Source organism: Callorhinchus milii, unplaced genomic scaffold (assembly GCF_018977255.1).
Source record: "Callorhinchus milii isolate IMCB2004 unplaced genomic scaffold, IMCB_Cmil_1.0 Scaffold24, whole genome shotgun sequence".
NCBI classification, from domain to species: domain Eukaryota; kingdom Metazoa; phylum Chordata; class Chondrichthyes; order Chimaeriformes; family Callorhinchidae; genus Callorhinchus; species Callorhinchus milii.
The window spans coordinates 3,119,093-3,132,589 of NW_024704765.1; the positions used below are offsets into that span (position 1 = coordinate 3,119,093).

The window sequence follows — 13,497 nt, forward strand, 5'->3', positions numbered from 1 at the left end:
CTGAGGGACAGAATTAGTAACAAAAAGTGAGCGAGTGGGTGACTTACGGGTTGAGAGAGACGTGACTGACACCGAGACAGTCGCTCGCTCCCTCCCCAGAGAGTTCTCAGCCTCACAGCTATAGTCACCAGCGTCGGCCACTGTTGCCTTTACAATCTGCAGCCGAGACCCCAACACCTGGAACACACACAGCGCAGAGACTGTCACTGACACACTCACACACTCGCACACCCTCGCTCGCCCGCTCACACACTCACACACCCTCGCTCGCCCGCTCACACACTCACACACCCTCGCTCGCCCGCTCACACACTCTCGCTCGCCCGCTCACACACTCACACACCCTCGCTCACTCACACTCTCGTTCGCTCACACACTCACACACCCTCGCCCGCTCACACACTTGCACACCCTCGCTCGCTCACGCTCTCTCGTTCACTCACACACTCACACACCCTCGCCCGCTCACACACTCGCACACCCTCGCTCGCTCACGCTCTCTCGTTCGCTCACACACTCACACCCTCGCTCGCTCAAACACTCACACACCCTCGCTCGCTCGCTCACACACTCACACTCACTCACTGACACACTCACACACCCTCGCTCGCTCGCTCACACACTCACTCACTGACACACTCGCACACCCTCGCTCGCTCACACACACACACTCTCGCTCGCTCACACACACACACCCTCGCTCACTCACACTCACTCTCGCTCACTGACACACTCACACACCCTCACTCACTGACACACACACCCTCGCTCGCTCACACACTCACACCCTCGCTCGCTCACACTCACTCACTGACACACTCACACACCCTCGCTTGCTGACACACACACCCTCGCTCGCTCACACTGACTCACACACACCATCTCTCGCTCACACTCACACACACTCTCGCTCGCCCACACACTCACATACCCTCGCTCGCTCACACACTCTCGCTCACTCACACACCCTCGTTCGCTCACACACACACACTCACTCACTCACACACACCATCTCTCGCTCACACACTCACTTATACGCACTCACACTCACACACGCATGTGTTGGGGAGTGTTGGCCACAGTGTGTGTTGGGAGTATTGCCCACAGCGCAGTGGCAGCAGGTTACATACCTGGTGATTGGCAGTGAGGGCACTGCCCGCCCGGTGCCAGGTCAGGGTGGGCTCAGGCTGTCCCCGTGCCTGGCACACCAGCTCCAGGGATCCTCCTTCTGTTACCGAGGCCGGAGAGGGGTGAACCCGCACTCTGGGGGGACTGCCTTGTGCTGTTGGGGGGGAGAGGGGGGGAAAGGGGGGAGAAGAGGGGATGAGAGGGAGGAGTGAGAGAGGAGAGGGGGGAGAGAGAAGGAAGGGGTGGGGGGAGAAGGGGGAGGGAAGGAGCAGAGAGGGAGGGAGGGGCAGTGGTGGGGGAGAAAGAGTGATGGAGAAGGGGAGAGAGGACAAAGAGACCATGTGGTGAGCAACACAAATACCCAAACTAGGGGATGAGGGTGGAGTTAGTGTGAGGGTGAGAGTGAGGGTGGGATGAGGGCGATAGTGGAATCGAGGGTGGGTGTGAGGGTGGGGTGGGAGTGGGGAAGGGGGTGAGGGTGGGGAAGGGGGTGGGGCTGAGAGTGGAGTTGGGGGTGAGGGTGGGGGTAAGGGTGGGCGTGAGGGTGGAGGTGAGGGTGGGGCTAAGGGTGGCGGTAAGGGTGGGTGTCGGGGTGAGGGCGCATTGGGGGTGAGGGTGGGTGTGAGGGTGAGGGTGAAGGTGGGTGTGGGGGTGAGTGTGGGGGTGAGGGTGGGGGTGAGCGTGAGGGTCGGTGTGAGGGTGGGTGTGAGGGTGAGAGTGGGCATGAGGGTGGGCATGAGGGTGGGTGTGGGGGTGAGGGTGGGTGTTGTTGTGAGGGTGGGCGTGAGGGAGGGGGTGAGCGTGGGCGTGAGGTGTTGGTTTGAGGGTGGGTGTGAGGCTGGAGGTGGGGTGGGGGTGAGGGTGAGGGTGGGTGTGGGGGTGAGGACTTGACAATAATCGCCCAGGACACTAGTACCTACAGGTAATGACTGTGACCTCGATACGCCCCTCTGCGGAGCCGGCTGAGTTAGAGCCGACACAGAGATAGACGCCCCCGTGGGCAGCAGCGATGGACGGGATGATTAAAGTCCCGATGTCTGTCCGCTCCGCTCTGGCCTGTAAAATAAACAACAGCAAAACAGGTTACACAGCAGCAGCGACCCTCAGGTTACCTGATTTACATCAACCCCATTCTCCCATCAGTTGGGAGTTTCTTGGCGGTTCCTCCACCTTTTCCCCATATCTCTTAATAAACCGATGATCTAATGCCCTCTCAAACATCTCAGTTGATTCTGCATCGACGGCCTTTTTGATCAAACGCGTTTCACACTTTCACAAACCTCCGGTAAAGCAATGTTTTCTGATTTCAAGTCTAACCGTCCCAGCGCTGCTTTGAGGCAATCTTCCCTCCTCTGGCTCCCTGACTGTTACAGCGGCAAACGTTCCACTGTCTACTCGAACTTTTCAGTTCACTTCATCATTTTAAACACTTCGACCCGATCCTTCACACGTGGCTCTATTATTCATACAAGGCCACGTTCTATTGAGTTAAAAAGCAGTTTCAGTAATAAAAATGATAATCCTTGCATTTGATTTAGGGCCTTTATTACGTCATTGAGACGTTTCAAAATGCTTCACAGAATATACTGGAAAGTGGATTGATTTTGGGGGCAAAACATGACAGCGAAAGTGCGCACAGTCCCACAAACAGTCATGGATTGAGTGGCCTTTTTTTTTAGGGGATTATTAGCCCAGAAAGTCAACTAATAACCGGGTTCCTACTTAATGCTGGGTAAGCAGAGACCTGCGGAGTAGGGAAACTTGCCTAAGGTTTCGCCCTGCCTGGGAGTGGAACCCAGGTCCTCTCGCTTGCGAGGCGAGCTCTCTAACCTCTGAGCTGCAGGTATCCACGAGGGGAAAGGTAGGAAAGTGTACAACCTACATCCAGGGGCTAGGGAGACACTTTCCTCCCTGAGCCATACGTGGACTGACGATGTACTGCAGGCTTGCATTTCTGGAGCCAAACCTCTGCTAGTCACTACATGATCAATGGCAACGCTGTGCAAACATGGATATGAGCTGCCCAGTTTCTTTTACAATCTGGAGCTACAATAATACTTGCATTTTATTGTACCTTATTACTTCAAAACCTCTCAAAGAGCTTCATGAGTAATTGCTGTGAAATGCAGTGGTTCCTGGCACAGCCACAATGAGGGGAAAGGCTAGTTTCGCAGACAAGTTGGATTTTCTGACAATAAATGACATTGAATGTTGTTTTTTCACTCTTATTTAGTGAGGAAACCTGCTGTTTAAGCTGAGGTTCCCCCCACCAGTCACCGGAGGGAGCTCGTGTACTAGCCAATGGTTCCGCTAACACATCATGTTAAACAGCGCTGTGACATGAAAGGGATGAGAAATATAAACACTGGATATTTTAATTTCTCTCCCGGTTTTGTTTGTTTGCTTTCCACATCTGTAAGTCTCAACAATTCCAGACTCGAGTGCGCCAAACAAACAGTCGCCGTTTGGCAGTGTGCAGAGCTGTTCACATAAAGAGCATTTCTCAAAAGCTCTTGACTGCTATCGCGAGTTACAGGCACCTGTGTATATACGAGCAATGAAGCATCACGTCAACAAGGTTTCTCTGGGCTGATCTGTGGAGAACGTCCACAGTTACAACTGATTTTCCTGGCACAGAGCACTGAACGCAAGGCATCAATTAGCAGCAGAATTATTGCGAGGGACTTTATCATTTTCTCTCTCTCTCTCTCTCTCGTCGCTGGTAAAACAAACGATCCTGATTCTCATTTGGATTGAGAGCTGTGGCCCTTGTGACCCTCTCTCCAAATCTGGCAGATTCAATCCTTTCCAAAAGCTGACCCAACGTCATGGCCCTTTCACCCCCGAATAAAAGTAAAATCTTAAATTATTTTAGTTACGGGTCACAACGGAATTGCGAACTGGAAAAGACGATGATATTAAAAGTTCGAAAAAAAAAAGAGGTTTCGACAGACAACAGGAAATAGTTCTATTAGTTCTGAAACAAGCAAAGAAAATAAGAGTTTTCAGCACGGAAAATGGCCAATTGTGTTAAATGTAACGACTGTGTATTTGTTGGTAAATGCCGGCATTTTGTGCACAACAACATGGTCAGTGTGTGTGGGGGGTGTGTGTGGGGGGTGTGTGTGTGTGGGGAGAGATGGTCAGTGTGTGGGGTGTGTGAGGGGGTGTTTGTGTGGGGGTTGTGTGTGGGGAGATGGTCAGTGTGTGGGGAGTGTGTGTGTGGGGGGGATGGTCAGTGTGTGGGGAGATGGTCAGTGTGTGGGGAGATGGTCAGTGTGTGGGGAGATGGTCAGTGTGTGGGGAGATGGTCAGTGTGTGGGGAGTGTGTGTGTGTGGGGAGATGGTCAGTGTGTGGGGAGATGGTCAGTGTGTGGGGAGATGGTCAGTGTGTGGGGAGTGTGTGTGTGTGTGGGGAGATGGTCAGTGTGTGGGGAGATGGTCAGTGTGTGGGGAGTGTGTGTGTGTGGGGAGTGTGTGTGTGTGGGGAGATGGTCAGTGTGTGGGGAGATGGTCAGTGTGTGGGGAGATGGTCAGTGTGTGGGGAGATGGTCAGTGTGTGGGGAGATGGTCAGTGTGTGGGGAGTGTGTGTGTGTGGGGAGATGGTCAGTGTGTGGGGAGATGGTCAGTGTGTGGGGAGATGGTCAGTGTGTGGGGAGTGTGTGTGTGTGTGTGGGGAGATGGTCAGTGTGTGGGGGGTATGTGTGGGGGGGATGGTCAGCATGTGGGGTGGGGGGGGCTGGAGTGCTGTGGCCGCTCAGTAAGGTCCACGCAGCTACCTGCAGCTCCCAAATACGCTTCCGTGAAACCTCGTCATTGTGGCCGTTCCCCATGTGAAGGAAACCAAATAAATTCATAGCCTGGACAGACAGGAGAGAAGAGAGAGATTGGTGAGCAATGGCGAGAGAGAGAGAGAGAGAGAGAGCAGGTAAAGCAGAGACACAATTCCCCTTCAACGCTCTTGACTTCCATTAAGCAGGTCAATGGCAGGAACTCTTCTCTTCATCTCTAGTTTGGAGTGTGTAAGACAGAAGAGCAACAACAACAACAAATTGCATTTATACAGCGCCTTTCGCGTCGGGAGGACGTCCCAAGGCGCTGGACAGTGAAGGGATTGCCACCAAAGGCCTTAATACGCCAGAATTTCAAGCAAAAATACATCAGGACTTGAAAGTTTTCGGCGTTTAGTAAAGTTGCAATTTGGGAAGAATTTACTTCGGGCTCCAGAATTGTGTGTGGGGGTGTGGGTATGTGTATATATGTGTGTGTGTCTTATGGGGGTGTGAGGGTGGGGCACGGGAGGATAACTGCCTTGTGACGTGGTACTTAAATTAGACATAACAAGCCTGGTCTGTACAGATTGACTATTCCAATAGGTTTCATTATCCCTGCAGTGGGGAGTCGGAGGGTGTGATCAGAAAGTCTTGTACTGATGGTCCTACCTGTTAAAATTCACGTTGAAGGTAAGGCTGGGAAATGGGGAACACTCACCAATCTTTAATACCATCAACATCTTCTCATCTTCCCCAGATCACAACTGACCCTCCCCCATCCACCACCACCACCACCTTCCTGCCACACTCTGCAAATTGTAATTGGTTAATTCTTAACCACTTTAGATACACCGTCAACACGAGGTCAGGAGGCTCAGCTCTCATGGAGGGTTCAGAGAGAATTATTTTTATTCCAATCTGGTTGTTGGATCGATTCATCCCAAAGCTGGAAGATTGCGTCCCTCCCCGAACCCACGGCATCTGCTTTTGTCAGTTTGGTTCAGCAGTTTAGTGTCGGTAACCATCCTCGCGTGGCACCAGAATACCCCGGGGGTCAGGGCATCTCTGTCTGTATCTCCCCACTGACATCTCACTAAATACAGAAAGTTAGTGTATTGGCCTTCTGTGCCATTCCCCGTTACCGTGTTGCTGATGGAGCAACACAACGTGATGGAGATCAGTACCTGCGCTGGTAATACTCCTCCCAGTTTCTTCCAGGACAGCATTGGAGTAGGATGGCCTCCTGCCCGGCAGTACAGACGAACAGTTTCGCCCTCGTACACATCTATCTGCTGGGGGCTGACCTGCACCTGGGGCAGGTTACCATTGCCTGCAGAGAGAGAGAGAGAGAGAGAGCACAATAATATATATAATACGTTTGGAAATCCAGGTCACTGTGACCGTCACTCTGGCTCAGTGGTAGCGCTCTCGCCTCCGAGTCAGAAGGTTTTGGGTCTAAGCCCTCACGTCCAGAGTGCTGTATCCTGGCTCAGCTATCACCAGGGTGGGGGGGCGGAGGAGATAAGCTGAATTGACCGTTCCCCTGCCTAATGGCTACTGAGTATTTTGTGCCTTTGTCACTGATCTGTCACTTAGTTCAACTGATAAACCAGTGAAGCTCAATCTAACCCAAGTGCCTTTACTGGTGACACTACACCCTGTGCAGACAATAGGTTTGGAATGAAGTTGAAGGTCGCTGCGTACTTTGCACGTAGATGATGGTCCTGGCGGTATGTTCCCCAGCAGTGTTCCGAGCCTGGCAGAAATACACCGCCTCGTCAGAGCGTTCCACGGCGGCGATTCGAAGCAGCCCACCCCGAACGACTGCATTTGGTGAGATGACGCTCCCTTGGCCTCCTGAAAGAGAGCCGGAGGAAGAAGCACCAGAGATGATGGGTCGATGCGCAAAACAGGAGGTTTCAATTCAACTTACTGACAACCCTTCCCCGCGTCGCTCATGACAGTAACATCGTAAGTGAACCAGAGGAGTCACGTACCGGACCATTGCAGGGTTGGAGGTGGGTTGCCAGTGGCAGTGCAGCGTAGTTCTGCCGTCTGTCCCTGTTTGACGGTAAGGATCTGGGGCTCTATCGCAGCCACAGGAGCCGATGGGGCTGTAGCTACGACAAGGCAAATAGACATCGATGAAAAGCATTTTATTCCACATCGCAGTAAGTACCTTTGCAAACCCCTGATTTTACCTGAACGTTACCCAGCCTCTTGTTCACCAACGCAGAAAACGTTCGTTCCACAGACACATGCCTCCCGTCGCTGAACTAAACAACTGTGTACAGAGAGCAACCCGCACAACGCCCTTTGACTCCCAGCTTTCGGGCGGTGACAGAACCGAGCTCCGTGGACTCGGAACCACAATGTGGATGGTACATTATTCGTTGGTTCGTTGAGTTGAAACGAACGAGATATAAATGAATGAGTAACAATTTTCCATTCTACAGTCAGTGCCAGCAATAAGTTTAGGATCTGGGTCATGATTCAAGTCAAACCAACTCTAGTCTCTACAATCGAGCAACTGTGTCTACTTTACTTGACAGCATTGCCTCTGACGGCTACTAATAACTGCACAACTGCCCTCTGGAGCCAGCTGGTCCAATGGTGAGTGTAAAGTGTTGTCTCTGGAGAAGTTTTGTGGTTTCTAGCTGTTGGTGGCTCAGTCCTGTCCTCTTGCACAGACCATCCCCGTTCAGCAGAGGAAAAAAACAGCCAGAAAATGACACCATAACGTGTGATTTTCCCGACATCACCTCTCAGTGAATTGGTTTAACATCACAAACCTCAGAAGTGTTCCTCCTTACATCAAATCCATCATTTCCAGGCCAACTTCTCTGGGAAATTAGCAGCCAAGTGAAAGCTAATGATTAGGTACCCTAGGATTTTCTTATTTATCCCATAAATAAAATGCATCCTTGATCCTTCGGGCTTAGATGTTTAACAATACCTAAGCAAAAGCCGTTAGTGATTGACTATCACTGGGCCATTGTAGTTTTACTACCTGGATGGGCTGGTCTTAGACGCTTTTACAAGGGGAAATTGCTGCTGAATCTTAAAGCTGTTAGTTTTTCACTCAAGAGATTCCAGCTCATCATTCATGCAAAGATCAGTTCTTGGTTACAAGACATAGTGATACACAGCTGTCTTGTTCAACATGATCTTTAACAAAGAGACATGGTTAAATGTTAGCTTGGACCTTGGACATGAAGCACTCGCATAACCCTTTTGCAAATGGAAATCTGAAATTATCCATTCAAGGCTTAATGGAACGCTTTCATAGACACAGAAAAACAGATTGGTGGCAGGAAGAATGTATACATCAGCAATATCCATTCCTGTGGGTTCAATAATTGCAGTGCATTAGTTGTAAGCCAATAATGATTACTGAGTGGTGGTTTAGTTGGTGATTCTTGTCTTGTGGGGTGACCTGAATGTCCAGGAATTTGTTCACTTCAGTTTCTGTTTCATGTGATCCGAGCAAGGCCAGAATGAGCAACAACAACATGTTACATTTACACAGCGCCTTTCACATTGGGAGGATCAGGGATTGGACCTGAAGTGGGGGTTGGGATCAGGAGAAATGGAGGGCAGAGAGGGTAGGGGTAGGAGGGTAATTGAAGGTGCGGTCAAAGAGGAGGGTCATGAGATGGGCCTTGAAGGAGGCAAGGGAGGGAGGGAGGTGAAACGAATGTGGGATGGAGTTCCAAAGGGTGGGAGCAGAATGGCTGAAGGCCTGACCACCGACGATGGGATGAGCAGGGCGGGAGATGTGGAGCAGGCCTGAGCCGGCCGAGCGGAAGGAATGGACAGGTTGCTTTGTGCAGAAAGTAGGAAGAGAAAACTAAGCTGTGGATTTGCAAACCTGCTTTGTTATCTAGCAATTTCTGTTGCAAATGCAAATGTGTGGGCACAGTTCATCAACAGGACGAAGATTGGCTGTGATGCCTCTCACAGATGAAAAGCCAGCCAGGATACACTATCTGGGCACTTTGCCAGGAAACAAAGAGCTGACTTAGGGCACTCAGGAAATCACACCTCAAACCATCAACCGACTGTACCCTCAAAGATGGCAAATAAAAAGAAAAATATGAGGTGAAACATTGGATGATTCCTAAAGATGGGATGTGATAATAGCTGATCATAAGTTGGGGAAAGCTAACCTTTCCTTTACTGGTTTAGTCCCAACCAAGGTTCTGTAACAGTGGGTGATAATTATTACGTCAACTCTTTTATAAATCATTACATTTTCCACCCCTTATAATCTTGCCTTATAATTTCTGATCGAGATTATGTTATGGTCAGCGACTAAGATACAGGGCGCAATTTCGAATTTGCCATCATTCCATAATAAAGCAGGTAAGAATCAGGTCTGTAAAAACACAAGAGACACACGCCATGCTGGTCTGATACTGAAGAAGGTGATTCAGGTCATGCACAGAGTGGTTTTGTCAGGAGAAAGATGGCGAGACCAGTGTCCAGTTCTGCCCTGCATGCACATTTAACCCATCATTCCCAAAGACATTGCGTGCGGAATAAATTCAACTCAAAAGAGCTCAATGGTTTGAGGACCAATGTTGATGCACACACTCCATGTCAAAGCAGACTGCATTGTTAATGTTTCAAGAAGAAAAATGCCCAGACCAGCTCCACTTTCATAGAGAAATGGAGACAACATTTTTTTTCTTTCTAAAACACTGTGTAGTGAGATTGGATACAGCCGGATCAACCTGTTGTGTCGGAACGCTGTTTGCATTCTGTATAAGAGCTGGGAATTAAGCACTGATGAACAATTATTTATTTTATGAACTCACAGGTTTTGCTGGTACAGTATATAGATTTTGACCTGAATATTTAACAGTTCTCTCTTGTGCAAACTCAAAAGGAATTATTAGTAGCAAATAGCTTTTGTGCAGCATTAACAGACGGTCACATCTCAATTAGTGACTCACTGGTCTCTCTTTATCTATTGTTTAGGTGAGAGGGTTGTGGAGAATGTCAAACAGTGACCGTACAGTTTTTCTAACTTTGTTTTTGTAACTTCACACTGAACGAAGCAGCAGATATCTCACTGGCAGCACATGGTTGTGACACAGAGCTAAAACACCCGCTTTACTGCTGCAGAGTGTGCACCAACATTGGGAGATCTCTTTAAACGGATACTGGAGAGAAAAAAAAAGCGTAATTAAGTGAGAGAAAAGTGAGAGGAAGATTCCAGCAATATGTGATGCATCAACATGACGCCATGCCCACTTACATAGTCTGTGGCCTTCCAGAGTCTCAAATGCCTGATAACGGACCTGTGCTGTGGCTGTGGAGTTAACATGTCAGATTAAACATCTAGAAAATGAGCATTCACAACAGTATTTGAGGACACACAGAGTCCAAAACAACTGAAAATGAAGGCCATGCAGCCAAATGGAAGAGTATGATCACTGTGTATCCAATACCTGTATCACATTATCGCGCAGATATCCAATATCTGAAAATCCTTACCTGAATTTGATTAATATTGTCTTTCTCACACACAGGGAATTTGATAACAGACGTCTTTGTCACACATGCGCAATTTAGGAACATAGGAACAGGAGTAGCCCATTCAGCCCCTCGAGCCTGTCCCGTCATTCTATTAGATCATGGCTGTTCTGTACATCAACTCTATTTACCCACCTTTGCTCCATAGTCCTTGATCCCCTGACCTAACAAAATACTATCCACCTCAGTCTTGAACATGTGAATGGACCCAGAATCCAAAGCCTTTAGGGGGAGAGAGAGAGTTCTGGATTGCCGCTAGCCTTTGTGGTGAATCTGTAGCGATTCACCCTGATTTTCTCTGTGATTCACTGCAAGGCAACGTGCCGCATAACATGGAACTCCGACAATCAGTCTCTGTACAGGCTGAAGGTTTAGGGTCATAAAAGATCAGGTTTAATGTTATATAGCTACTGAAGTCAATGATAATAACCACAATGGGAGTTGAGGGAGTGCTTAACTCTCTGCTCTCTCTGGGAGAATCCTGTGGTTTATATGGAGCAACACCGCAAGGTCTCTCTGGAGCAGGAAGCAATGTATCAGGCAATGTTACAGCATCAGCCGCTACCTTCATCAGCAAAGCTCGTTGGGAGCGTCTGTGCAAGTCTACACACATGAGAAACCAAACACATCAGAAGTGCTTCATGAAGCCAGTGAAACCCCCCCCACTTTCTGGAGGCTTTGACCCAAGTAACAGTCGTCAGCATCAATACAATGAACAGCAATACATGGCAAGAGTAGAACTGATTGGACACCAATGATTATGCAGAAACTGGAACAACTGGCGAAATCTTTTGAGACTTTGCAAAAGGATTCTTGTAAGATATTTGGTGAATTATCTTCGAAGATCAAACCAACGCCACGGGGCAAATATAAACACCCGGGTTTCCTAGGTTCGGGGTTGCTTAAAGGGTCCACACCCCGCTTTTGATCACCACATTTGTACGCTGCGTTTACGAACGAGAAAGAATTGTACAAAATATAAAGCTCCGCTGTTATCTTATCATTTCTGTGATTTGTGCTTTGGTTATAATCTAGTGGACCCCTTACACCCAATGTTAGAGGACTCAGTAATATGAGGTTGCTCATCACCCTGCTATCTTTTAGTAACTTACCCACAAAGGACTGTGGATGATTCCCTTTAAACCTCTTGTGTTCCCTGACTCTGAGATGACTGCAATCCCGTGGAGTCCGGAGCCAGTGTCCAGGCAACTCAAACTCACAGTCCAAGCCACGTGGACAATGGAGTTTCTCCATGGAGACTCTGCCAATGTGGCTAAGTGTCTGCCCTGAGCAAACCCCGAAGCAATAATACACACAGTGGAGGTATGGAGGGTCAGGTGTGTAATGATATGTGAAAAGAATGCCAAGGCACACACATGCTTGTTAGTATATGCAAATGCAAAAGCTTTACTTCTGTACAGAATACAATGAACAGATTTACATGGCTTCTTTACCGGTTTCACCATCTACAATGGTGGAAAGAAAGAGAAGTGATTGCAGCTCAATCACGTGGTCACTTAAACACCTGGAATATCTGCAGCTAATAGCACCATGAGGAAATTCCTGCTTGCGAGCAAACAATTCTGACCAACAGAACACGAAGACTGTTTCCACAAGCTTCGTGGTAAACAGCAAAGACACATGCAGAGAATTAGCTGCAATTCTGGAATAAATATGATTTGAAACAGTTACAATTATACGATTGAAAAGTAGCTGGTTTCAGTGGTTGAAAGGGCACTAGTGTAAAGTATTGACCACTGTCTTTGGCGTTGCTGAAAGAACTGCTCTGAAATACCCAGGGCCTCACCTCCTAAACATCTGCAGAAGATTCCCAACAATACTTCTTAAAAGTGCTTCAGCTGCTGACATCTGTGGAGATTTGCGCACAGTCTTCACGCCCCCTCCTCCCAAACAGTGTGATCATCCCACAGTAACGTGGTTACAGCTTGGCGATGTGAGCTGGTTTGAGCTGTGCAGAATTCTCAATCTACAATAAAGCATCTGGTAACACCCGCCGGACTCTGCTCAAGCAATTGGAATAAATCTTCTCTGACAAAAGGAAATCTTTCCAACCACCAATTCGTTCCCAAATATTCATTAAATCATTCCTCTCACATCCTGATCAGAGGGATTGAGTTTGTGTCCTGCTATTTCTCAGTGAATTGCCTTTGTCTGTCCTGCTGCTCTTGGGGAACCAGGATAAAGGCCAAGCTGTATTCTCTCAGCAGTGATCCCTAATGATCTGACAGGCACATCCCTAATGTGTCAATGCTGGACCTTAAACCTCCATCTCCAGAATTAGAAAACAAGTGGTTCTACACGTGTCCACCCAGGCAGTGCACTGTGAGTACACTGGGAGCACATTGACGGCAGCATTAGTTATAAGCCTTCGGAATCTCGAACTAGTGATCTTGTAAATGTTTCTTTAGTGGGCTGAGCAAACAAGCTCTTAAATGTCTCGTTTCTATAATAATAAGCATTGACTTGGAAAGCTTCAAAGTAGAAAATTACTGATTTGATTTGTGTTGGCAAACAATTGTATTTTTGCACAATTTAAGATGAAATGTTTAAACGCGACGTCAAGCAATAATCTGTTTTATTTTCACAGCAGTGACTACAAGCTGACAACCCGTGTATAATCCTAAACCTGCAGGTAGTCTGCGAGATAAGACTCACTTCAAGTCTGTCTGTCATTGTCTGGTCCAAACCTGTAATGTTCCTGAACAATGACAAAGTGTGTGTTTGATCAGGTCTCGTCCTGAAACAAATTGCTCCATGATAACAATCTCAAATGTGTATTTACTGTCCTTTACTGCTGTTAGATTTCCATCTCCAAACAACCAGGAACAAATCCATTTAGAGCATTAAAATTCCCAACATGACAGGTCTAGTCAGTGCTGAGTTATGTAACTGAAAGCAGAGAAGTTGTTGGGATACTTTGTGGTCGAACTGGATTGTACGAAGCTCTCAGTGAGATGGCATAGAAATAATCAGATTGGTATTGGGTGTGGGTTTGTGTTATCTTAGCTGAAGGTCATATTGTTAGGAGGTTGA

General features: G+C 48.2%; 1 protein-coding gene across 1 annotated transcript in view; it reads right to left on the minus strand.

Annotated features, from left to right (window-relative positions):
• Window positions 1-13,497, minus strand: part of hspg2 (heparan sulfate proteoglycan 2) — a 197,386-nt gene that overhangs the window by 38,241 nt on the left and 145,648 nt on the right. Inside the window, exons 49-56 of the mRNA XM_042343774.1 lie at window positions 10,166-10,219; window positions 6,900-7,022; window positions 6,607-6,759; window positions 6,087-6,232; window positions 4,909-4,989; window positions 2,049-2,184; window positions 1,131-1,282; window positions 48-177 (exon numbers count right to left, since the gene is read on the minus strand). Coding sequence (XP_042199708.1) covers window positions 48-177; window positions 1,131-1,282; window positions 2,049-2,184; window positions 4,909-4,989; window positions 6,087-6,232; window positions 6,607-6,759; window positions 6,900-7,022; window positions 10,166-10,219 — 975 coding nt within the window. The remainder of the gene's footprint in view (window positions 1-47; window positions 178-1,130; window positions 1,283-2,048; window positions 2,185-4,908; window positions 4,990-6,086; window positions 6,233-6,606; window positions 6,760-6,899; window positions 7,023-10,165; window positions 10,220-13,497) is intronic.